General features: G+C 41.9%; 1 protein-coding gene and 1 pseudogene across 3 annotated transcripts in view; one reads left to right on the top strand and one right to left on the bottom strand.

Annotated features, from left to right (window-relative positions):
• Positions 1 to 5,502: 5,502 nt before the first annotated feature.
• Positions 5,503 to 25,156, bottom strand: part of CASP10 (caspase 10) — a 43,545-nt gene continuing 23,891 nt past the window's right edge. For 2 of the 3 annotated variants that reach the window (XM_045847575.1, XM_045847573.1), the window contains exons 5-8: positions 21,509 to 21,642; positions 14,824 to 14,932; positions 13,435 to 13,927; positions 5,503 to 10,398 (exon numbers count right to left, since the gene is read on the bottom strand). In XM_045847575.1, the coding sequence (XP_045703531.1) occupies positions 10,242 to 10,398; positions 13,435 to 13,927; positions 14,824 to 14,932; positions 21,509 to 21,642 (893 nt within the window). In that variant the 3' untranslated portion in view covers positions 5,503 to 10,241. The remainder of the gene's footprint in view (positions 10,399 to 13,434; positions 13,928 to 14,823; positions 14,933 to 21,508; positions 21,643 to 25,156) is intronic. The other variant, XM_045847574.1, reaches the window with a different exon arrangement.
• LOC123824445 lies at positions 21,674 to 23,585 on the top strand (annotated as a pseudogene).

Raw genomic sequence — 25,156 nt, 5'->3', positions numbered from 1 at the left:
CTGGGTTGCAGGCCATGACCCCCAGCAACCGCACATTGATGTTTCTCTCTCTCTCTCTTTCTCCCTCCCTTCCCTCTCCAAAAATAAATCAATAAAATCTTTAAAAAAAATATTCAATCCCTGTCTGTGCTTATTGGTTCTGGTAGCGACAGGCAGCCCAAACGCTGGTTTTTCTGTTATCATACTGAATTGCTCCATTATAGGGTTGTACTTTTTTTTTGAGAGATGTGAATTGCTTTCCCTAAAAAGCTGCACAATTTATATGACCAATAGTACTTAAAAGTGCCCACTTCCCCCTACCTCTGCCAATCTCTTTTTCTTTAACTTTTATTAATCCGAGGGATAGTATCTCATTGTTTTAATTTGTTTTGTGCAATTACTAAGATTGAACATCTTTTCATAATTTCATTTTCCAATTTTATTCCTTCTTTTGTGAAATCTCTGAAGGGATTCAAAACACTGGAGTTGATAATTTCCTCTGTGGAAGGAGCTGGAGGTTTGGGGGATAGGAGTAGGTGTGAAATTTACTCTTCCCTGTGTATCCTTTTGTACTATTTTAATTTTTTACCACCTACTTGTGTTATATTTCCAAATAAAATAGAAATTTTTAAAAGATGTTTACAATGATATGAGGAAGACACACACATATATATGTATATATATTTATATATGAAACATATATATTTATATATATGAATATATATGAAACATATTCATATATATATGAAACAAAAGTATGAACACAGAGATGTAGATTACAGCATAGGGAATATAGCCAATAATATCACGACAATTATATGTGGGGCCAGGTGGGTACTTGAAACATTGGGGGGACCACTTTGTAAAGTACATGATTTTTTTTTTAACCACTATGATGCACGTCTGAAACTAACATAGACTAATACTGAATGTAAACTACAATTGAAAAATTAAAGATAAAAAACAAAAAGTGTGAACCATAAGATGGTAAAAGTGTGATAAGTTCAGAATTCTAACAGTGGGGCTGGAAAGGGACCAGGTTTACTTCTTGCGTCAGGGCCCTGGGAATCTCCGGTAGCGCGGCTGCGAGGTGCAGGGAGAAGCCAGCCTCTGGAAGGGACTGTTAAACACCGCCCGCCTGCCCATGAGCGGGTGACGCGTCTGAGCAAGGAGCAAGGGCGGACCTGGGAAGGGAGGTGGCAGAGTGCGTCTGGTGTCCCTGCGTGTGTTCTCCTCCTGCCGCTGAATTACTTTCATTTTCCTTTCCAGAAACTATAACCCCCTTACTAAACACAAAGAACAAAAAAAGGTTGTGGGGAGGGTCTGGTTGAAGAGTTTGCCACATGAAAACATTCCAAACCTAAAGCATCAACGTCAAGGGCCTGAGGAGCTCAAAGCCACCCAAGTCTTCTATGGAAGGCTGTGCTTTCGATTCCTGGCAGAATGAGTCACTTTTCTCGTAAGTAACAGAGCTTCCTCCTTTAATATTTTTATCGCAGTCTTTAATCTGGCCAACCCCATTTCTCATGCATCTGAAATTGTTGATAAAATTGGCTTGTCCTTGCCACTAGGGTGAAAACTCAAGTGGAAAGGCCAAGCTTCCACCACCAGGCCTGGGGACCCTAGCCACCCCCGCCCCCACTGTCCCGCAGGAAGTACATTCACAAGAGCACCGAGATGCAAACAGGAAGCACAGACCTCTGGACTTGGATGGAGATATGGCAAATAAGGTTCAAGTTTGGTCCTTCCCACTTTCTAGCAGTGTGAAATTATTTATTACTTATCTTCTCTGAGTCTTGATTTTCTGATCTATAAAACGGGGCAGTAACACCTCCCTGTCACTCTCATGGAGTCACCATTTTCGGCACCAGCAAGCGGCTAGACCCAAGGGCTGGAGTTGCTAATGTGACGGCAGCATGACACCGCTAGCCCAGACTGGCTCACTGGCCAGAGCTGGGGATTCAGGAAGGCAGGAGTGTGCAGGGGGGGAGGAGGAGACTCTTTCAAGTGATGAAACAAGCAGCAATGTAGGATGATCCGATATCGTATTGAGCTTCTGCACCTGGGAATAAAGAAATGTCCGCAGCCAAAGGGGAGGAATCAGGGGAGGGGTGGGTCCCCGGTGAAGCAAGCTGAGTCTGCACTGGAAGCTCTGACTTACACTAACTTATCAGTACAAGTTTGGGGTGCTCACAGGCATGACCGGGCAGATTCCTAGGGTAGTTACTTTGTAACAAGGATGGCCCTGGGCAAAAAAAGGGAGTGGATGCTCCTAATCCTTATTTGGGCAACGCTAATTATACCAGCACCACAGAAATAACCACCTCCAGAAATACAGACCTGTGCTGAATTGAAGGGACGTCCTCTGTTCCCACCAAGAGGACACAGCCACCCACACCCCCTACCTGGCCCATCACTCAACAGTTTGACACGCTGAGAAATCACCCCATCTGTTGGCCAAATGACGTTAATCACCGTTGACAAGCAATGAGACTCTAGAAGGAAGAGAATACCCACAGACTCAGCAGCCAGCTGAAGAAATAAAACATGAAACCCCTGCGTGACTCTTTCCATTACAATCTTCTCCCCGACTTCACAAACCCTAGCTCGACCCCAGGTAACCCCTACTCTAAGCTCTTCATTCATCACCCACCTACATCTCTTCGTATTTGGACAATATAGGTATGAATCTATAAGCAATATATAGGAATACTGTGTGTGTTTTAACATTGTATAAATTGTGTCGCATTGTATTTATTCATTTGCTCAAGACTGTGATTCTTTTTTTACATAGACTTTCTATTTTACTTACCATTTAAACCACATTAAAGAGAATACTTCAGTGGCATTGAGGAGATTCACTATGTTCCTATCCATCACCATCCAGTTCCAGGAAGCAATGTGTCCTGGTACATGTATTTGAGCCATATGAAATTGCCAATATATGAGTCTTTCTGACATAGAGGAAGGGTAATTTCATATGGTTCACTCTAATAACTCTAGTTCACTTTCTTCCACAATTCGGTAGTGCTCCCTGTGTGACTACAATTCATCTAACCTTCTATATTTAGGTTGATTAGGCTGCTTATGCTTTTTGTTTTTCTTACAGACAATGTCACTCTGAAAATTCTCCACGTCTCCGGGCATATGTGCAAAACTTTATTTCAGGCCACAGATCCAGAAGTGGACTGGCTGGATCATACTGTGTGCAGGTCTTCAACATTACAGTTACTGCCAATTGTTCTTTTAAGGTGGTTGTGTTGATTGACATTTCCCCACGCAGCGTGGCAGACAGCTCTTTGTTCCATCTCTGCACCAGCGCCTCCTACTGACAGGGTTGGAAGTGTTGTCAGTACAGTGAGTGTAAATAGCATCTCACTGCGGCTTTGTTTTCACCATTCTCTAGTTACTAAGGAAATAAGTTGTGTTTTCATGTTTATTGTTCTTGCATATTCCTTTTCATTATTGGTTCATTTTTTCCATGTTTAACTGGATTTTTAGTTATTCTATGCAATTGTAGAATATATGTTCTGTATTTTTTTGGTGTTGTTTTTGATATTTTGAAATAGGAGGTGAAAGGGTGTTTTTACTCAGTTAATTCACAAGTGACAGATCCATAGTGGGTTGTTAAAGAAAAAGGTGTGGCATTTTTGGAAATAACTCTAACTGTTTAGGTTGGGGTCATAGAAAATTATTCCACAGCATTCTGAGCTCAAGGGTACACTGATCTTACCTGGTGTACATTTTTCATGTGCTTTTGTCTACATTAGGGTTTCGGGTGATCTGGAAGGAGCTGGGGGTGGGAACAGAAGGGGCAGACACTCCGCAAGTACAAAAATGATAAATTCTAACCTGGCCTTTCAAGCCATCCCAAAGAGTTTTATTGGGTGTTTATATTTGTACGCATCATTCATGGACTTCCGAGTTTACTGCAGCCCCAGGCCCTGTGCATGTGGGACAGGCCTGAGGATGGGTAACAAGTGGGAAGGTGAGATGGGGGTCAGGAGGAGTGTAGGGGTGCTGTTGGTGCTCCCAGCAGATCTCTTCCAATCCTTCTATATCCCCCTTGCACCGCCCCTCCCCCTGCCAGCTGATAGGGGTTTGTGTGAGGGGACTGTGTTAGGGACTGCCCTCGGACCACCACCGGGAGTTCCCTGACCTGAGGCAGCTCTTAGCCGAGGGTGGAGGGGTGAGGGAGAATGGGCACCCAGTCTCCTGCCTCCCGTGGAATGGAACTCTGAGCATAATGTTCTCTCCTGAGCACTCCTGCCAGGCCAGGCTGGGATGACATGGGTGGCCTCCCCTGCCTTCTCTTCCCTGTCCTGTACCCAAAGAACAATTCCTGAACAAATCACTTGCATAAGAATCCTCCTCTCAGGATCTGATTCTGAGTACTTGACTGAAGATGGGCATTTGGGGGGTTTTGTTTTGGTTTGGTTTGGTTTGGTTTTGAAGGAAGGGGGGATCACAGCATATTTTGTATGCTTAGGGGGAGATCTGAGGGAGAAGGGGAAGTTAATACAGCAGGAGAGAAGGAGGGCTGCGGGGGTGCTGTCCTTGAGTAAGCAGAATGGGATGGTCTCTGCACGGGAGGAGGCATGGACTCTTGGGAGTGGCACAGACTGCTCACCCATTGCTGACAGGAGAGAAAGCAGCAAATAACGGTTAAGTGCAGGTGGAGCAGGAGATTTGGTGATGGAAGATGGAAGTCTCTTCTGATTGCTTCCCTTAGTGAGTGAGTGGGACCATCCAATGAAAGTGAGGAGAGTGGAGGAAGATAGGGGTCTGAGGAAACAAAAGAGGCTGAAGAAGTCCAAGAGAACAGAAGAGTGATACAACTAGGGAAAGTACCACAGGACTGCCAGGAACCAACGAAAGCCTGTTTGAGGTTTGTAGTCATCGGTTTCAAACGAGACCCATCTGGAACAGTGTGTTTTCACAGTAGCCACAGCCAGGACTTCGGGAACAAATGTGGTGTTAGCGGACACATGACATTAACCAGAGTTTGGATTCTGCCCGTGAGTAGGAACGAGGGAAAGGCAAGGGTGTTTAGGGTGGTGCAAGGGAATTTAATAACACATGGACTGTAGCTGGATAAAGAGGAAAGGAGGGATGCAGGGAGGGAGGGAAGGTGGTATTGACACGGGAAAGACTGCAGATAGGGTTAATGGACCAATAGAAGCCCTGGGTGGGGCAGGCACTGGAGACTGTGGAGGCAGGGTCCTGGAGGAAGGCATCTTGTATAGAATCACTTAAAATGAGACCAAGTGAGAAATGTGAGTTTCACAGTATAGGCACTCTGCTTCAAGCAAATTCTGTTTTAAAATAATACATATGTGTATTTGTCGTACTTGCATTAAGAAACCTATACATTATTTACGAGATGAGGAGGCAGGAGGACTGGGCATACAGTAGACAGAACTGGAGGTGAGGCTTTTCTTGGGCACCTTTTTATATTTTCTTATGTTTGAACAATGTAAAGATATTACCTGTTCAAAATAAGTTAAAAAATTCAGAATACAATTTTAAAATTTTAATAGAAAAACTCTTTTAATAAATCATATATGCAAAGTTATATTAAGAAATGATTGTTTGTATTGACAAATGAATCTTCCTCTAAACAGGAAATTTCCCCTAGTACTATTTAAAAAGAGGTCTCATTTGCAAAAAATTTAGTTCCTGTTCTAAGTTACAAATGTGTCACTATATTCTTAACACAACCTTGAAACAAAACTACAGACTTTGACAACTCATACTCTCCCAGAAAGAAAGCTAAATAACTTTTCACAATATACAGGGTCTGGCACAAATAATACCCATTTTTTATTACAAAATCTTTTATCACAAAATCAAAAGCATATAATTCTTCTGTAATATAACAATATCACACTCAAGCACACCATACCATGTGTTAGGGGAAATGTTCAAATTAAAACTATAAATCATTACACCCATATTATTATTACCCTACCAACCACCCTCAAGCAGGCCTTATTTCTACCGGGCCCTGTATACCTCCTAGAGGATAATTACGCCTGTTTGATACGGCTCAAGAGTTTTGAATGAGAACCAGTGGTTTTAAGCACATTCTAAGGAGGTGGATTCAAACCCAGCAGAGAGAAGAACTATGAAAGCTGTCCAAACATGAAACCAGGAGGCAGTTTGCAAAGCAGTAGATACACAGGACTGCAAATCCTACACTAACAGCTGCGAGAATTCAGCAAGTCACTTAACACTCTGAAGGCTGGACCACAGAGTCTCTGGGGTTTTATTAAGCTCCCAAATCCAAGACTGCACGTGGTTTGAGTTCCCTTTGTGCTGGAAGAGTCGGGCAGAGGTGGAGGATAATGGAAGAGTTGCAGCCCTGTCACAGGTGAGAGGATGGGTTGGAGCAGGTTTCAAATAAATTAACCACCAGCACCTGACAACAAATTCGAAGACCCTCAGCCATAGGCCCTCATCCATGCTACATTAAGAAGTTCAACATACGGGCACACAAAGCAATATACAGATCATGTGTCACAGAAATGTTCACATGAAATCTATGTAATATTATCAACCAATGTCATCCCATTTAACTTTTTTAAAAGTTCATCACTTTCTGTGGATACCAGGGTGTGAGCACAGAGACTGGCAGAGCTCAAGTGTAAAGTGGTCATAACAGAAAAGCCAGGATGCAGTTCTACTGACTTGTAAGATGATACCCAAAAGGAATTACATTTAAAAGTGAAGGTGGAAGACTCAAAGACCATGAGAATAAATCCACAAACTCCTCTGGGCCCATGAATTCCATGTTAAGAACTTGACTAGATCACTCAGAAAGTATCTGACCTGGAAGACTTTGTGAGTTAGATATGGTGCAAAAGTTATCTATAAAATGAGCTAAACTTCTAGTTTGGTTGACCTCGGTGGAGACTTCATCACTGAAAAGGCTATTATTCAGCCACATTTACCAGTGTGTTATACTGGTCAGTGTCTATTCTGATTGGTCAGCATCCACAGTGCACCAGTTGCTTATATGTTTGAATTACCTGAGCCTTGGCAGAATGTATTGCTAAGGGGCGTCCCCATGATATCAGACCTGCGCATCATCAAGGTAAGTCCCCATAGTAGAGGCCAGTAAAATGCTGTGCTGACTAATGACTCTAATAATAATAAATAACTGTAGCACCATTATTAGATAACTAACATTTGCATAATACTCTACCAAATGTTTTTGTGTCTTATTTTGTTTGATAGAAGCTAAACTTTTGAAGAAGAAAGATGGGAAAGAAAGAAAAAATAACTACACATTTTATAGGTTGAGCAAAACTAAACAAAATATACAGAAACATCACACAGCCCATTTCCTTCATAAAAGTCTGGACAGATAATGGCTATAGCCAAACAGCTGTGACCAAGTCACCTCCTGTTGTTCCTGGACTCTAAATTTACATACACACACACACACACACACACACACACACACACACGGGACAAGTGTGTACATGCTCCACTGAAGAAAAGTCAACCGAGAATAACTTCACTCCTGGTGTTTGTATACACACCCATGACCCACAGGCATAAAGGCCTGGTCACTCCTAAGTGCTGGCCAGAGACTTTGGAAAAGAAAGCTTGTGGAGCACTTGTGATTCTAGAATTTAATCTCACACATGTGCTAAGATCCAGCAAAACAGAAATATGAGAGAGACCTGGGGCCCAGGCTTCAAACATCAAGCCCCAGGTGCTCCTGATGAAGGAGAGTCCATCAGCAGTGCTTTTTTCCATCTGGACTCAGAGTCGGGAGCTGGCCTGTTGCTGCTGGAGACATTGTGAACCAATGAGGGAAGAGCCAGTTCTTCACTCGCAGGATGGCAGTAGGTATTGCTAGTGTTGGTTTGCAGCTGGAATCAGATGTCAGCTGGAATCAGATGTCAAAGAACTCAAACCCTGCTATTTCCATTTAGGTTACTACCAAAGAGTCTGCCATCTAAAGGCCTTATATGCACAGCACTCCAATTAAATTTAAATGGATATATATACATATATAGTTATCTCTGTTTAGCTATCTATATATCTAAATAGATATCTCTAGGAAGCCATTAAATCTAAAAGCATATATAGAATGGGGCAAAAATAGGTTTACAGTTGTTCGTATGGAAAACAATACAATTAATAAATAGTAATACAAGAGTAAACTCTGTTTCACATACTAACAACTATAAACTTACTTTTGTCCAACTCTGTGTGTGTGTGTACATATATATATATATATATATATATATATATACATATAAAATCCTTAATCTCCTCAACAGATAACATTTTCTCTACTTCATAGATAAGGCTCAAAACAACTTGTTTGAGTTATTGTCCTTGAGCACAGGAGTCACAGGGCCAAACGGAAACCCAAGGCTCCCATCTCCAGATGCTTTGCTCTTTGTACCACACCATGCGTCCCTTGCACAGAGGACTGTCGAATGGCCAATAGCTGGGCATATCCAGTTGAACAGAGACTATGACCACCAGCTGTTAGCTTTGACTTACATGAACGATAGTTTTGGAAGACCATCCTGACCTATGTATTAGATTCATTTCCTTTGCCAATCTGCATTTAAATACGTGTGAGTACTAGCTACATTATAACAAGGTTCTTATGACTATTTTTCATAGAAAGTTCACTATAAATGAATTTGACTTTCACAGAAATAATTGACAAAATCAGACATCACCAAGACTTTTCTTCATTCCCTGACATCTTTCGTGAGCATCTGCATATCCAAGGACATGTTCCTCGAGTCCTGTATGCCCCACGACACTCCAGTTCACTTGCATGGGAAACAATATCAGGTAAACAATAACTGGCTGAAAGGCTGTAGCCAATTGCCCTGCCTCCTGGGCCCTCAGCTTCCTCATCTATGAATGAAGGCTGTAACCACGGCACTTTTAATTGCCCTCTTTCCAGGAAATAAAAAAGAAAAATTTCTCTGAAATTGAAAAAAAAGAGTTCACATATGTAAAAATGTTCAAAATCTAAATTTTAAGTGTCAAGGCTTCCATCCAGAGCCACCCTACCCACAAGGCATAGCCAGACACCTCTCTGGCTAAGGAGAGAGCAGCACTCCCTGTGAACAGCTTCAGCTCCTCAAGCTGCTTCTCTCATCCTTGGGGCTAGAGGAGCAGAGGTGTGTTGTGATGGAGGCAGTGGGGGTGTGGGGTGGGGGGAGTGGCTGTTGACTGCGGTCAGCACAGTGCAGCTGCCAATCCTGCAGGCCCTTGGACAAGAGACAGATGCTGTACTGAAGACTGAGTCCGATCCATGCCTCACTGGAAGCCAGCACTACACATTCGTGTTTTCAAGTGAAGGATGCAATCAATTCTTTGCTTTAGTCAGTTTGAGTTCAGAGGTCTGTCACCAGTGTCTAAAAGGTTCTGACCGACAGGGAAGTAACGTCAGATTGTAAAGTTTCTGCCCCCAGAGTAGCTGAATGTGTGTCTCTCTTTACACAGAGTTGTCATCTTCCTAGAGACAACCCAGTTCCCAACCCAAGAAAACCAGTTCCTGCAGGAACACCTGCCCTAACACTAAAGCAGGAAATGGGTGGGGCATAAACCAAATTCCCCGGCCCCCAGCAGATGTGCAGAAGGGAAGCCTTGGGAAGGGAAGAGCAGAGGTAGGGTCAGTAAACCATAATTTTGTCATCAGCCAATGCCCAAAAAAGACCATGCAAAAGGGACACAGAATTATAACAAAGAGTGGTCATTTCTTACAGAAATCTAGGAACATTGGTTCTTAGAGCGAAAAGGAACCTTAAAATGTTCCTGGTCCCACTTTTCACTTTACAGATACACAAACCAAGGCCAATTACTTTTTCCTCAGGGTGCACAGCTAAAATCAAGACTATAATCCAAGGCACCAATAAAAAAGTTTTGTAATATTTAGACTTGTTTAGAAAGGGGGAAAGGAAGAACAGCATTTACTGTGTCAGAAAATAGAGCATTTCTTATTACTAGACTGACAGACTGGAGGTCAGCTCATTGTCTGTCAATGATTTCCTATGCGAGGTTGGAAGTTGGAAGTTGGAAGAGAAGGTTCCTTTCAAGTCTAAGAGTCAATGAAAACTCTCTACCATAATAAAAGTTCTTTCTGTGGCACAGGGAATATGACTTTTTTACACAGTGTGAAAATAGGAATGTTCTTTCTGTGGCACAGGGAATATGATTTTTTTTACACAGTGTGAAAATAGGAATGTTCTTTCTGTGGCACAGGGAATATGATTTTTTTACATAGTGTGAAAATAGGAATGTTTTTTCTCTGGCACAGGGAATATGACTTTTTTACGTAGTGTGAAAACTGGTTGAGGCATCTGTTTCTGTGTCCCCCCTCGTCGACTCACATCATCATTGACAGCAGTGAGGATGGATAAGATATCTTGATGTCTACAGGCAGAGAACAAAATACATTTTCAATCAGGAGACAGAAATCAGGTACAAGGTCTTAGAAATAAGACCCTAAAACATGTGTCTTCTTCCCAGCCTTACATGCCCAGATTCTAACTGGAATCTTGCCAAATACAAAGAAATACTTCTGAAATTGAAAAACAAATGCTAAATAATATAAAATTTTCAATTCTACATTCAGCATTTAAGAAAATTATAATAATTACACCTTGCATTTTAACGTATTTAGTCCAAAATGAAATTTACATATAATTATTTCTCCACGTTCTTCCTTCAAACTGGTAGATGATAGATAGATAGATGATAGATAGATAGATAGATAAGATAGGCAGGTGGTGGAGATAGAGAAAGAGAGCCTACTGTTAATAATATTCTCTCTATTCTTGGTTTGGGGAGGGATACAAAGATAAATATGATATGATTCCCAATTTCAAACACTTAAAATGCAGACATAAGACATGTACCAAGAATAGCATACATACCAAATTCATACTGTAAGGCAGAATGTGATCAATACCATAGGAAAAGAAGGTCAAAGTTCCATTGAAAGTTCAAATGAGAAAGACAGAACTTCTGGCTGGGAGCAAAGAAGGCTCCCTAGAGGAGATAACATTCGAACTTGGGCTTGGGATGTGTAGCACTTACTAGAATGAATGTTCCAGGGGTGGGCAATACATATCTTTGGAAGGAAAGCAAAGGCCCTTGAGACAGACTTAAGTTTGAATCATGGCTCCATCTCTTACTGATGATGTGGTCTTAGGCAGGTCCCTACTTTACTATGCTTCAGTTTTCTTGGCTCTAATATGAATACCATAATAATACTCACTTTAGGGACTGCCATGAGTTTAAATGAGGTAATTTATGTAAAGCATTTAGAACCCTGGCTACAATCTCCACTGACCATCATTTTTAGTGTTATCAGTAGTACTGATTTGGCCAAAAAGTTCATTCGGGTTTCCATAAGCTGGTTCTGGTAGTGGTCAGTTGTCTTTAACTTCATTTGAAACCATTTTGTTAGATTGTATTGTGACAGCTGTCATATCAGTGTGAATTTAAAAAAAATCAAAATTGGTGAATTTTGGGGAGCCATTTTAATATTGAAGATGGAAGAAAATATGCAACATTTTCAGGATATTGTGCTTTATTATTTCAAGAAAGGTAAAAACACAACTGAAAAAAAGATTTGTGCAGTGTATAGAAAAGGTGCTGTGACTGACCGAACATGTCAAAAGTGGTTAGGGAAGTTTCATGCTGGCAATTTCTTGCTGGATGATGCTCCATGGTTGGGTAGACCAATTGAAGTTGATAATGATAAAACTGAGACATATTTGAGAGCAATCAACATCATACCACTTGGGAGACAGTCAACATACCCAAAATATCCAAATCAACAAAGTTATTGATGAAAATGAAAAATGTGTACTCTATTTTATGGGACTTTTTGGTCAAACTATTATCACTACAACTTCTCATCATCATCGTTATTTTTCAGATGGGAATGCAGGCCCTGCCTGGTTCTTAATCCTTGTATCCAGTTTCACACTAGCTGTTTTCTCTGTCCGAAATCTCCCCGTGGCTGACTCCTCCTCAGCATTCAGTCACGTTTGAACTGTCACCTTTATCAAGAAGTCTTCTCAAGTAGCTCCTTGCCCCCACTCTCTATATCATTATCCTGTTTTGCTTTCTTCATAGCAGGTATCACTGCCTGAAATTATCTTATTAATTTAAATATTCATTTACTTATATGTCTATTATATGTTTTCCTCTCACTAGACTGTAAGCTCCATGGAGAAGAGAGTTTTGTCTCTCATGTTAACAGTAGCTGTCCCTCTAGTCCCTGGCTCAGTACCCAGTATAGCAGGCATACAGTATCCCTTTGAAGCCATAGAACATGGGCCTCTGATGGTTTTTGTGGGGATGTAGAGGTTGGTAAAGAAGAGGAGAAAGCTCAGGTTAACTCAAGGCTCCAATTCTGATTCCCTCTCTTAAATTCCAGGAAGAACATTGTGGCCATTTCTAGAAATGGGACTCAGGAGTAGAAGTTCCTGGAGAGGGCTGAGAAGATGAATTCAGGCCTGTTCTTTGGGTTGTAAGGTCCAAGAGCAACACAAAAGTAGGACGTCTGGCAGGCTGTGAAAAGATGTGCAAGACTGACCTTAAGAATGAAGTTGACTTGATCAGTCATTCATTGGTCCAGCAAATAGTTATCAAGCTCAACAATGTATCAGACACTATGCCAGGCACTCAGGATATAAAATTGAATGAAGTTACTCCTCCAGAAACTCAGAGATGGGAATTTGGGAGACATTTTTATGGAGGTTCCAGTGGCCTCCAAGTATAGCTAAAACTGCCAAGAGGGGCTACCGAGAGACAGCAGAGAAGGAGGCCCAGGCCTTGGTGAAGGGCTCATTTCCAGGGTACCAGGTAAGGAGCATGTGGTAGAGACAAGATGGAAGCTGTCAGAGCAGAGGCTAAAATCCAAGAATATGGTCTGAAGCAGCACATAAGCACTCAGTAAATCTGAGTGACTGATAAATGACTAATGGAAGGAGTAAGTAAAAGGCCCCCATGTCTTTATTCACACTGTTCCCTCTGTGTAACATGTCTTTCACCCCAATTAGAAGTTTTCCCTGATCCTCCAAATCTGGGTACAGTACTTGTTCTGTGTGTTCCCATAACACCCATGCTTTACAATATGTATTTACCACTGGGGGATGCTCTTCCCACCTACTTGTCTGTCCATCCAGATTGTGAGCAACTTGAGGGCTGGGACTATGTCTTTTTTTTATCCCATATCTTCCTTTCCATTTATATACTGGTGTTCAGTCCAGCTTTGTTGGATGGATGGATGGATGGATGGATGGATGGACAGACAGATGTTACAATGGAGGGATGCATGGATGGGTGGATGCATGAATGTATGCACGGGTATGTAGATAGACAGATGGATGAACAAGAAGGTGGATAGATGGATAGATAAACAGGTAGGTGAATAGAACAATGTGAAACTCTTACCTTGGGACATAGTCCTTCAAATAATTACACAGAGATTGAATATACCAGCTGCCTTCTGTGGTATGACGAAAGGACACATAGCCAGGGACAGTGGCCAGGCCGAGAAGGAAATCCGCCTCAACAGGAACACTGTCCTGAAGGGGAGGGTGGGTTGACTTGGCATTTACAGCATCTACCTCAACACATACAGAAGATTGTATCTCTTCACCTTGACAGGCCTGGATGAAAAAGAGTTTGGGTTTGCTAGCCAGACGAGGGCACCGATGGGCTGTGAAGTGAGACATGATGTCTTTAATGGGAATGAGGGCCTCATCTGAAGAGTAGACGGCTCCATATTTCCCATGGGTCAGAACACAGAACACAAAGCAGTCTCCTTCAGCATGGCCTGGATGATTCTGATACATTTTCAGAAGCTCCTCCAGTTGTGATTTAGTCACATCAACATGTGTATGTACGAAGAACCCAAGCCACTGAAACACGTGCTTCAGGCAGTCTGTCAAAAGAGAGAGAGAGAGAGAGAAAAGAATGGCATGAAATAAAATTGACTGAAATGAAATAAAATTAATTGGTCAAACAATGCTAATAGTTATAAAAATTGCACAGCAAATAGCTTGAAGCTTTGGAATTTTTTTTACTTTCCTGACAGTAAAATTTTATAAGTAACCTGACTTTTTATAGCACCCACAGAGCTATCACAATGGACCTGAGGGTCAGCAGAAGCCAGACTCCATTCTGTATCATGGACGAGGGAGCAGGGGTCCTGTGAGTCTCCCTCGGCCACAAACCTGGTTAGCGGTGGAGCCAGAGCTCAAATGTGAGTTTTCTCACGCTGACCCAGCTTGCTCGCCCCCAAACCACAGAATCGTAAATGGTCAGGGATTCTTTTCACTCCTTAAGCCGCTTGGTGACACCCCAGGTACTGTGGTCTCAAAGTGTGTGTCTCCCCCAAATTCATGTGTTGAAATCCTAACCCCCAAAGGAAGGGTATTAGAAAGTGGGGCCTTTGGAAGGTGCTTAGGCCATGAGGAATGAACGTGTAAAGAGACCCCAAAGAGCTCTCTTGCCTCTGCTGCCAAGTGAGGTTAGAGCAGCAAGAAGGTGTCCATCTAGGAAGCCCACTCTCACCAGACACTGGACCGCCAGAGTCCTGATCTGAGACTTCCCAGCCTTCAGAACTGTAAGAAATAGGTGTTTGTTGTTTATAAGCCACCCAGTCTTGGTAGTTTGCTATGGCAGCCTGGTTGGAGTAAAACACTAGGGCTTAGAAACATTTAAAATATCATCCTTACATTTAGTGGAAGATAAAAATTACCAAAAGAAAATGTGAAATAAAAAAATTATTTTAAGATCCTCAACTTGCATTTGTCATACTCTTAAGGCCTTTCTTACCAGCATCTTTTTGGGTCCCCTTTCTTTCTTTCAGTGAGGTAAAGTTCTGGTTGTTGATAACAACACAGTGGCCTCTATGTTTATGATCCATCCTATACACAGCTTCCTCCTTGGAAGAAAAAGAGATAAAGCCACTTATTAGGGAACCCTCAATTTAAGGGTTTAATGTTTCTAACCAACCACCTAACTGATCAGAGAATTCTTAACATCCTGGCCCTGGTCTGGAATTAATCAATTGCCAGGCCCTGATTAAAAATCAGACTTCACCTCATTCAAGTGCAGAATGTCAGTTCTTAGTGTTAAATAACAGACTATGTACTTTAACTTCGGAAAACCCAGGGTTTATGCAAAAGCATCTTCCTTTTTGGACTAGCAAGGTGAGGAAACCATAAGTAAGGATCTAACAAGACAACAAAACCATCAAATGATAATTTTTTTTTGTCAGATGGTAAGATTCAGAGTGATCCAATTCCTCTAAAACCAGAGAGATCTCTCTGGTAGAGATCGCAGTGGGAATTGTAAAATATATGCAATTATTTCTGAAGGCTATTGTAAACAGTATATGATTACAAATGATCTGAGTTGACTTCAGCAGGGCCTCTGTGTGGCTAAAATGATCTGAAAGCATGGTACCTCTTGAATCCAAACAGAAAAGAAGTGTCATCAGTCAATAAAAGAGAAATTTCCCTTTCTTTAAATAATTAAAGGGGAATAGCATTCCCTCCACAGCCCAACGCCAACACACTCTGATGGTTATAGAAAAATGTGGGAAAGAAAGAGATAACCACAGAGAGTGGAATAAGAACCAACACAGACACAAAGAACTCTGAGCCCTCAAAGTCATTAACAGCTGGACCCCAGCCAGAGATGCCCTGAAGAAACTGCCCAGACTTCTGTGCTGGTTTCAGAAGCTAGAATGTAAGCAGATGGTCCCTACATCTCTATGGAGACCAGGGTTACTCTGTCACCTAGAAAGAGAAGTACTCAGATTCTTCAAATATCTTTCTCCAAACACTTAGATGGCCTTACACAGGATGAGCTGAGAGTCAACATCACATGGATCAGCTCAAATGCTTCTGGAGTAAAGCTTGGTTAGGTGGAATCAGCACTTATCTGTCACTGGCTAGAGAGAGGCTGGCCAGATACAAGGAGAAGAAAGAGGGAATGAAAAGCCCAGAGACTCTATCTGGGAAGGACAAAAATCAGTCCATAGCCCTGGGATTACTTAGCCATGCTTTTGGTATTAGCTGAGGATTGCAGTGTTTTGAAGGGTTTCTGCGAACTTCCTGATTCCTCTAAATCAGAATCCATCATAGACAGGAAGCCAATGACGAGCTATTTGTCATATGACAGTAACAAGGCATTTCTCTTGAAGCTTTTCTTCTCCCGCCAGCCGGTTTTCAGTAGAATCCAGCAAGCTCTGCCCTCGTCTCTGAGGCCTGAGTTAGTGATTAACTCTGGTTAAGGGTCAGTCCTGGGTGCTCAGCTCAGGCTGAGTGAGTCCAGTATCCCGCAGACCTGAAAACACACCAGAAAGGACCAGAGCTGCAGTCACACGGAGCACCTGTACATTCTTCCTCACCTTGGAAGAAGGTAACACTCCAGGGAAGCCAGGCCCAAACTTTGAAACTGCAGAATTGCAAATCTGAAAGAAACCTGTTTATTTTTCAAGGAAGTGAAGGCGCTGCCTAAGCTCCTATAGCTGCCGAGCAGTACAGCCAACCTCAGAGTGCGAGCTCTGGAGTCAGACTGCTGGTTCAAATCCCAACGCCACTCCTTTCTAACCACATGACCTAGAGCAAAAGGCTAGACTTGTTGGGTCTTGGTTTCCTCATTATCAAGTGACAATAACAGTGGAAACTGTGTGCATGTGGTAGGATGATTAAAAGAGATAAGCCCTAGAAAACTCTTAGAACAATGCCTGGCACATGGCAAGTACTCCATAATGGTAACTCCCACCAATATCATATCATGTAACCTCCCAGTTAAGAAAGAGAGAGAGAGATTGATTCCCAGGAAAGTGGAGTGTGTTGGACTCTGAAATTTAAATTTGCGGGAAAAAAAGAGAACTCAGATCTGTTAAACTTTACACATCACAGAGAGACAACATCAAAAACCTGCTTGTCTATAAGCAGGTTGGCCCAATGGCAGGTTCTGAAATGTTTTCCTGAGGTTGTGGTTTCTGGGCAAAGATTCAGGAAAGTAAACACACCAGCGCCAAGTCCCTCCCTCCGGCCTCGGCCCGTCTTCAGGCAGCGTGTGGAGCCACGCCAGCAGCGCAGATACTCTCTCAGACTCGGCACTCCCTCTTCGCTCACTGCTGGCCCGGGGCTTCAGCCCTGCCAGGGATTCCTTCCCTCTCTGTAGAGCGGCCTAATTCTGAAGGGTTGTCTCTAGTCCCCAGAAGCTGCTACGCTAGGCTTTCAGAGTAGAAGCCGTCTCTCCCTCTTCCCATAGAAAAGGCTGGTACAATACCTGCCTTCACTAGTTTGCTCTGAATTGAGATAAGAAATGAATTCTTCACTAATTTGTAACCGGTCTCCCATGTCACCTTGAATAACTTGTTATCAGATATATCTATTTCTGCCATAGTGACCCAAGTTATAAAAATTGTGTTAGGAACATCTACCATACTCCTTGCAGGTTCATCTTGCCAGGGCCCCTCCTGTTGAGGAAACAGGATATGTGTAAAATTCGGGAAATTCACAGTTAGGAGGAGGGTTGAAAATCTAGACTTGCCCTGAGAAGGTACGGGAGCTCCCTGCTGCTTCTCACTCCCATATCTTGCCCCATGGATCTCTTCCATATAGGATGGTCCTGAGTTGTATCCCTTATAATAAACCTAAAAAGTAAACTGTTTAAAAAAAAGTTGACTTGATGCAGAAAAGGAAAGATACCTAATCCCCAGCCATAGAAAAAGTCACTGGCAGGTGACAAGAAGAGAATCAACTCCCTTCTTCCAAAGAGGAATGTTCACAAAGGCACAGTGGCAGGAACATGATATGACACATGCACGAAGATATTTAGTCATTATACTAACCACTAGAAGTAACTCTAATGTCTGCCAACAGGGAGCAGTTGAAAGAACTATGGAAAACCCACACAGTGAGCGTAGGATGCAGAAGGCAATCCCTATTAACTTCTCTAGCAGATACTGTTACATGAAGGAAGTAAGGTGAAGAATAGTATTTTAGTGGGATACCTCTTTTAGAATACAGGGGAGATATGGGTTGGTTTTCTTTTTCAAAACTAATAGTAGGGTAAATCAGAAAACTAAAATGGTAATCTGTGGGGGAGGGGCAAGGAGACAATCCAGACTTCTCTGTATATACTCTACCATAGTTTTTACCTTGGGCCTACTTAAATGTTCTATATAATTAAACACAAAACTGAAACCCTCAGCTTTTCTGCATCGTCCTCCCCAACCACTCTACCCCAAGCCCTTAGTCTGCAGCAGAAAGCCCCAAAGCGGACATGACCAAGGTGATCTGGGGAGGGGTTGACCCTGCCACTGGCTGTGTGGTGAGCAGCACCAGGAGCCCTGTTTCAATCACTTCCAGGTCACTGAGGGCACCTCCTTGCTGAGCCCACCAGGCTTCTGGCTACAGGAGGGCGACTTATCTTCAACTCAGACTAAAGGTTCATGACCTCACTCTCAAGGTGCACAACAGCAGGATTCCCCAGCCCTGAAAGTACAAACGCAAAGGAAGTTTAGTTTCACTTTGGAAGACTTCCTGCCTTTCTTTCTGCAAGACACATTTCCCTTTCTTTAAAAACCTGGAGTCCCTATTAGCAATATTCAAAGGCCTGGCGGGGTATTTCCTGCTTGTCTGGATGGTTTTAAAATCAGTTCGGCAAGTTTCCTGGAATTAGGGGAATCACGGTTGCAGAAGTGGGCTCTGCCCAGCATCTCCAGACCCCAGGTTTCCTTGATTTGTCTACTCCCTTGTGCTGATAAAATCATCCAGAACAGGGATAGAGAACAAGCTTTAAGGTCTGCCTGGCTCTCTTTCTCAGAGAATGCTGCACCCTCTGTTGGCACCTACCAAGTCTTTGTGTCAGAGAGGAATGAATGAATGACCCACTGCCTGGCCATGTTTGGTCTTTCCACTTCTTTTCCGGGATGATTCAGTAAGAAAATTCTATGCCACACTTGAAAATATTGACTTGCTTTTGGAACCAATTAGGGGACACTGCTTGAAATACAGTTTTTTCTCATTAAATGCAATGGTTCACAGAGCTCTTTTATATAAGAAAACCTCGCGGTGCATATGAACCATGAGATGATTTTCCAAGTGTTATTTTATCTCCCACTTTATACAGAGGGGCACAGTTACCTAGATAACTTGTAATATGCCTTCCAACCCCAAGAGTCTATGAGAACATATGTAATGTTAGGTTCCGCCCCCTAAAGCCTCCTGCCTTCCCAGCACCCGACAATGATCTTCATCTTCATCTGCCGGTGGACAGAATCCTCCAATGTCAGCAAGACAGCAGCACTTAGAGACCAAGGCTGAGCCTCAGTCCTTAGGAAGTACTGAATTCCTAAGAGCCAAAGAGCCAAGTCTCATGTGTGTTTGTTTGTGTGTATGCATGTTGTACACACACATCAGTATCTGAGCACACACACAAATACTTGAAAGAGTAGGGGAGAATTCAGTTCATTGGGCAAAAGAAACTGTGAGGAAGAAAAGGGGGCTCTTGCTTAATGTATAATGTTAAATGTTGACTTATAAGCATAGAGAGAATACAAGAGTTTGAGAATCATCGTTTTTCAATCAACATAGTAAATATTCAATCCCACAAGAATGATCAATGGATGCTCCATCTAGAGGAAAATTTTGATAGAAAGTAGTACATTTGTTTCACCTTAAAATGTCTCCCTAACAGTTGTTTATTAATTGCAAGGAAAATAGTAATTCTATAAAATTAACTATATAATGAACAAATCAGACAACATTTTGACCACATAATCAAAGTGAGCATCAGAAATGAGGAGCAGATGGATACCATTGCTTTCAGATATAATGCTGAGAAATGTACATCATTTATGTACAATGCTAGCCAGAACACATAGCTTGAATCTGATCATGAGAAAACACCACACACATCGAAAATGAGGCAAAGTCCATCTTTTAATAAAAGATGGTGGTGAAGGTGACTATGTTCTTTTAAAGTGTCAATGTACCACTGAAACCTATATAATTCTATCAACCAATAAAGGGTTAATAAGGGATGAAATTCTATCACGCCAATGAAATCAATTAAAAATAAATAATTAAAAATAAATAATTTTTAAATAAAACTCCCACAAACTACCTAATTTGAAAACAACCCATTTCTCCAAATAAGAAATACAAACGGCCCACAAGCACATGACAGGATGCCCAACATCACTAATCATTAGTGCTGCACCACAATGAGATTCCACCTCACACCCATTTGGATGGTTACTATCAAAAACCAGGAAAATAAGTGTTGGTAAAGATGTGGAAAAATTGGAATGTTTGTGTATTGTTGGTAGAAATGATACGGCTGCTGTGGAAAACAGTATGGTGTTTCCCCAAAAAATAAAACACAGAATTACTCTATGATCCATCAATTCCACCTTTGAGTCAATATCCCAAAGAACTGAAAGCAAGGTCTCGAAGAGGCATTTGTACTATGTTCAAAGGTGGGAGCAGCCCAAGTATCCATTAATTGATGAATGGATAAACAAAATGGAATATTATTCAGCCTTTAAAAGGAAAAAATTCTGACATAGATAAACCTTGAGGGCATTATACTAATGAAATAAGCCAGTCACAAAAAGACAAATACTGTATGACTCCACTTATATGAAGTACATAGAGTACTTAAATTCACAGAAACTAGAATGGTGTTTGCCTGGAGTTGGTGGGGGCAAGGGGGTGAGCTACCATTGTTTAGTGGATACAGAGTTTCAGTTTTGAAAAATAAAAAGAGTTCTGGAGATTGAGGGCATAACCACATAATGTACTTAACAGTACTGAACCGTACATTTAAAAAATGGTTAAGATGATAAATTTTATGCTATGTGTGTCTTACCACAATTAAAAACAAAAACAAAACTTCCCAAGGCCAAGCTAACTTCACTGATGCTGACAGAGGCTGGCAAAATAGGACTACCCGAGTCTGCAGGAAAGAAACAAATCCCAGGGCAGGATGTCATATGTCTCCCGGGGACGATGACCATGCTGTGAGGAGCAGGTCGCAACGTCTCCCAATGTTTCCCTCTTCTTTCCACCCTTCCTTTCCTGGGCACGACAGAAACTCAGTTCTTGTTGTCTCGGGAGGACTAGCTACACAATTTGTGGAGCTCAGTGTAAAACAAAAGTTCATACATTATTAAGAATTTCAAACCAGCACCTGCACAGGCTGTATGCCCATCAAGCCAGCCCTGACTGAACCCCCAAAGAGAAGAACAGATGACACAGAGCGGCACAGTGGAGTTGCCTCAAACTAGTTAGTGAGAGCCATTGTTAGATTTTCAAAAACTCTGCAGTACAGTTGATATCATATTGGTAACCTGAAATCAGCCATTGAAATCAGTCTCTCTCCCTCTCTGTCTCTCTCTCCCTTCCCACTGCCACCTCTTTTTCTTGGGGGTTGGGGGTCGACAATGGAGAGAATGGTTAAACATTTTCCAACACACCAATGAACCTACCGGTAAGGCTTGAAGGAGCTGCTGAACGTCTGAACTAGAAAGTATTTCTTCCTTCTGGCCCCCGTTGGCTTCCTCCACCACTGGGACACACCCCGTGAAGGCTGCTACTTTGTTGTCCTGCCTTTGCTCAGCTTCTGCAAAAGGAAAATATTTGTTCTTTTAACTATGTCTGGCTATGTTGGTTTTAAGAGTTTGCCTGATCAGCTGGTCAATTAATCCATTCAGCAAGGCTTCTGTTTAATATTTTCTGTGTTGGGGAGATCGGAATTGTAAAATCAATGCTGATTAATATACTGTTTAATACTAATTTTGAAGATCATGACTCCTCACATTTTACCCACGTGTTAGGCTTAAAACTCAGACATATGAACTCCAAGAAAGTAATTTTCAATTAGAATGGGACATTGTGTGAGTACAGTGAGATTTGGTGACCGAATGAACAAAGAAGAGACCTAACAACATATAGTGACTACATAAATGGTCATTTTGATGCCTGTCTCCAAGAAGAACTGAAGAGTAAGCATTCTCTCTTTAAATACCACAATTCTCATATCCATGTGTGCCTCGACTTCATTTCACCAACAAGGCACTCTCTAAACACACTTGATCTCTTAACCATGAAGAGCCTTGACAGTAAGGTGAACATGGTGCCAGTGATTGCCAAAACAATTTCAATGTCTAATATACTGAATTACAGAAGTTTAAGATAGAGCTCCTGAGTGAATTGGTCAGCAATGGCCTCCAGATATACCAGTTCCCAACAGATGATGAAACTATTGCTAAAATCAAGGCTTCAATGAATGACATTTGCTATTTGCTGTTGTAGATGCTGTAAACCCTGAGAACTAAGAATGGCTCCTGGGGGCTAACTGGGCTCAAATTTTTAAAAAGCAGAGTCTAGGAGCCACTTCTGCACAGGAGCCTCTCACGCAAACTGCCCTTTGCAAAGAAGCTTCTGCACTAACCTTCTTGCCTCTGTGCTGAACTGCCTGCCCACACAGTTTCTGCCATTTATTTGAACAAACCCTCATAAAGGTTTCCTGGAACCCTATTTCAGCCAATAGGATAGAGGCTTTCCGAATCCAATCAGAGCTGCATAGCTCTGGCCAATCAGGACAGTGTCTTTGAACCAATCAAATTGTGAGGATAGAGTCCTCATTTGCATGAGGACAGATCAATCAGGGACCAGGGGCAGGGACTTCTGTCCATATAAACCAGTGCCTCTCTGACTCTGGGAGTGCACTTTCCACCAAAGACTGAAGATTCCATTTCCTAGGCTAGAGCTGAAACACCAAAGATGTCTGGCCAGAGCAGAACAGACCAGCACAGAATGGAACAGACCATCTCAGAGCTGCCTACCTGAAGAGAGGCCTGACCCCAGGGCCACCTGGCCCCAGGGGCAGCCTCAGAGCCTTGCTGTTTTAACAGCTGTGATGTAGCACTATTTTCATAGCCATCACTGTTTGCACTGAATAAAGTTTCCTTCTTCACCACATCCCAATTTGGGGATTCCTCTTGGCCTTGAACTGGCACCAATGATCATCAGTTGACAGAAGTACAGATAAGTTAAAAGTTGGAAATAAGAGGGCCAAAATTCACCAGTACCTTTGTGGAGTGGTACAAGTGGAAACTGAAAGCCACTGTGACTTTGTAAAGCTCTGGGAAATGCTCATGTGTACATATATGAAGGATCTGGGAGAACAGACCCACACTAAGCACTATGAACTTTACAGGCTTTCAAACTGGAAGAAATGGGCAAGTGGGCCCAGAAAATAAGCCCCTTAGTCCTCAAGAGACCTACAAAACCAAAAGACACAAATTTTATGGGGAACATCAGAGGAAGGAAGAAACGAAGCAGATGTTTGTGCAGTGAGTAAAAGAGAAAGAAGCCATTCTAGAACAAGCTAAAAGAGAAGTACAAGCTAAATGTGAGCATCTTAAAAGAGTTCACCAAGAAGAGAGAATGAAACTTGAAGAAAAGAGAAGACTCTCGGAAGAAGAGATAATGTCTCTAAAAAGAAAGTTACTTCTGAGGTATACCAGAACCAGACTTCTATGGAAACGGGTAGCAGCCTGAAGATGGACAAGGACTGCAAGAACTCCAGTTTTAGGTAAAACAAAAGTTCCAGATCACAGAAGATAATTACAAGCAGAAGTTATTAAAATGTTAGGAATATGCTGTGATTTTCTTGCTGCTTTTATTTGCTATATCACTTATTCTGTATCTGGCAAATGGCCATATGGCAAATGGCAAATGGGAGCTTATGTCCCAGTCGGATACAATGAACTTTGTCTTTGGCTCACACTCACTTACAGAAGTCTAAAATCCACATAGCCACTGTCTTTTCAGTCCTCTAGTCCCTCATTCTCAATGGCAAAATTAAGCCCAAACTCTTAAGACTGTAGAAAGTCACTATTAATCAATTGACACGTGTAATATAATAACAAATATATATTTGACCTCTGCTCCCTTTCCTGTCACATAGCTCCTGAAATCTTTAGACTCTCTGAAGTGATGTCTTTCATATGCCTATGAGGTGACCGATGGTTGGAGGCTCCTGGATAGACTCAGGATGGGGGCAGGTTGCCAGGAGAACTAACCATGTGATTGGAAGAATCTTCCTTTAGACCTCTAGAAGAAGAGAGGGGCTAAAGGTAGAATTAATCATAATGGGCAATGATTTAATCAGTCATACCTACAGTTGAAGCCCCCATAAAAATCCCTAACTGAAAAAGTTAAGAGAGCTTCCGGGTTGGTGAACAGGAGATGGTGTGAGAAACATGAACTGTCTGGAGAGCGCCTGGAAGCTCTGTGTTCCTTCCTCCACACCTTATCCTACACATCTCTTCCATTTAGCTGTTTCTTTTATAATAAACCAGTAATCTGGTAAGTGAACTGTTTTTCTGAGTCTGGAGTCATTCTAGCAAAATATTGAACCCAAGGGGGCGGATCACGAGAACCACCAGTTTGTACCCAAATAGCACAGATGCTGTAATTTGAGGTCCCACTAATTGTAATTGGTGTCTGAAGTTGAGGTCAATGTTGGGGTCCTGAGACCTTAGGGTCTGCAATAACTTTGGTTAGTGTCAAAATTTAGTTAATGTAGGACATCCAGTAGGTGTCTGCAGAGAACTGGAGAATTGTTTGGTGTGGAAATACTCACACACCAGGGATCTGAAGTGTTCCAGAAGTGTTGGTATGTCAGTAGTAGAGGAAAACAAGAGTTTCTTTTTTTTCTTTTTCAATATTGAAAGAAGATCACACAACAGGTAGGTTGTAGAAAAGAAAAATCAAGATTAGAATTCTTCTGATATGAAGCTCAGTCCTCAAGACTCATGGAGGCATTTACTACATAAAAACTAGACTGACTTCTGCAGACTTCAGATATTCAAAATAATCTGACAACCTACCCTATGTTTACTTTGTGTGGGTACATTACAGGAAAATGGCAATGTGCATAGGAAAAAAAATTCAGTGATCAGAGTTCAAGTGAGGATTCCAAATATACTTTCGACATCAACTTCCTGCTTTTTATTTCGCTTGAAACCTTGATGGTTAGAAACCTTTTTTTATTATTCATAACTTTTACTTAAATTACACATTTATTCATTGCTTTAGTTATAATTTGAGATTTCAACAATTTAACA

The sequence above is a fragment of the Phyllostomus hastatus genome, unplaced genomic scaffold, assembly GCF_019186645.2.
Source record: "Phyllostomus hastatus isolate PE091 unplaced genomic scaffold, TTU_PhHast_1.1 phas_contig_57, whole genome shotgun sequence".
In the NCBI taxonomy this organism is placed as follows: domain Eukaryota; kingdom Metazoa; phylum Chordata; class Mammalia; order Chiroptera; family Phyllostomidae; genus Phyllostomus; species Phyllostomus hastatus.
The sequence above is the reverse complement of the archived record's forward strand: the minus strand, read 5'-3'. Positions and strand labels throughout refer to the sequence as shown.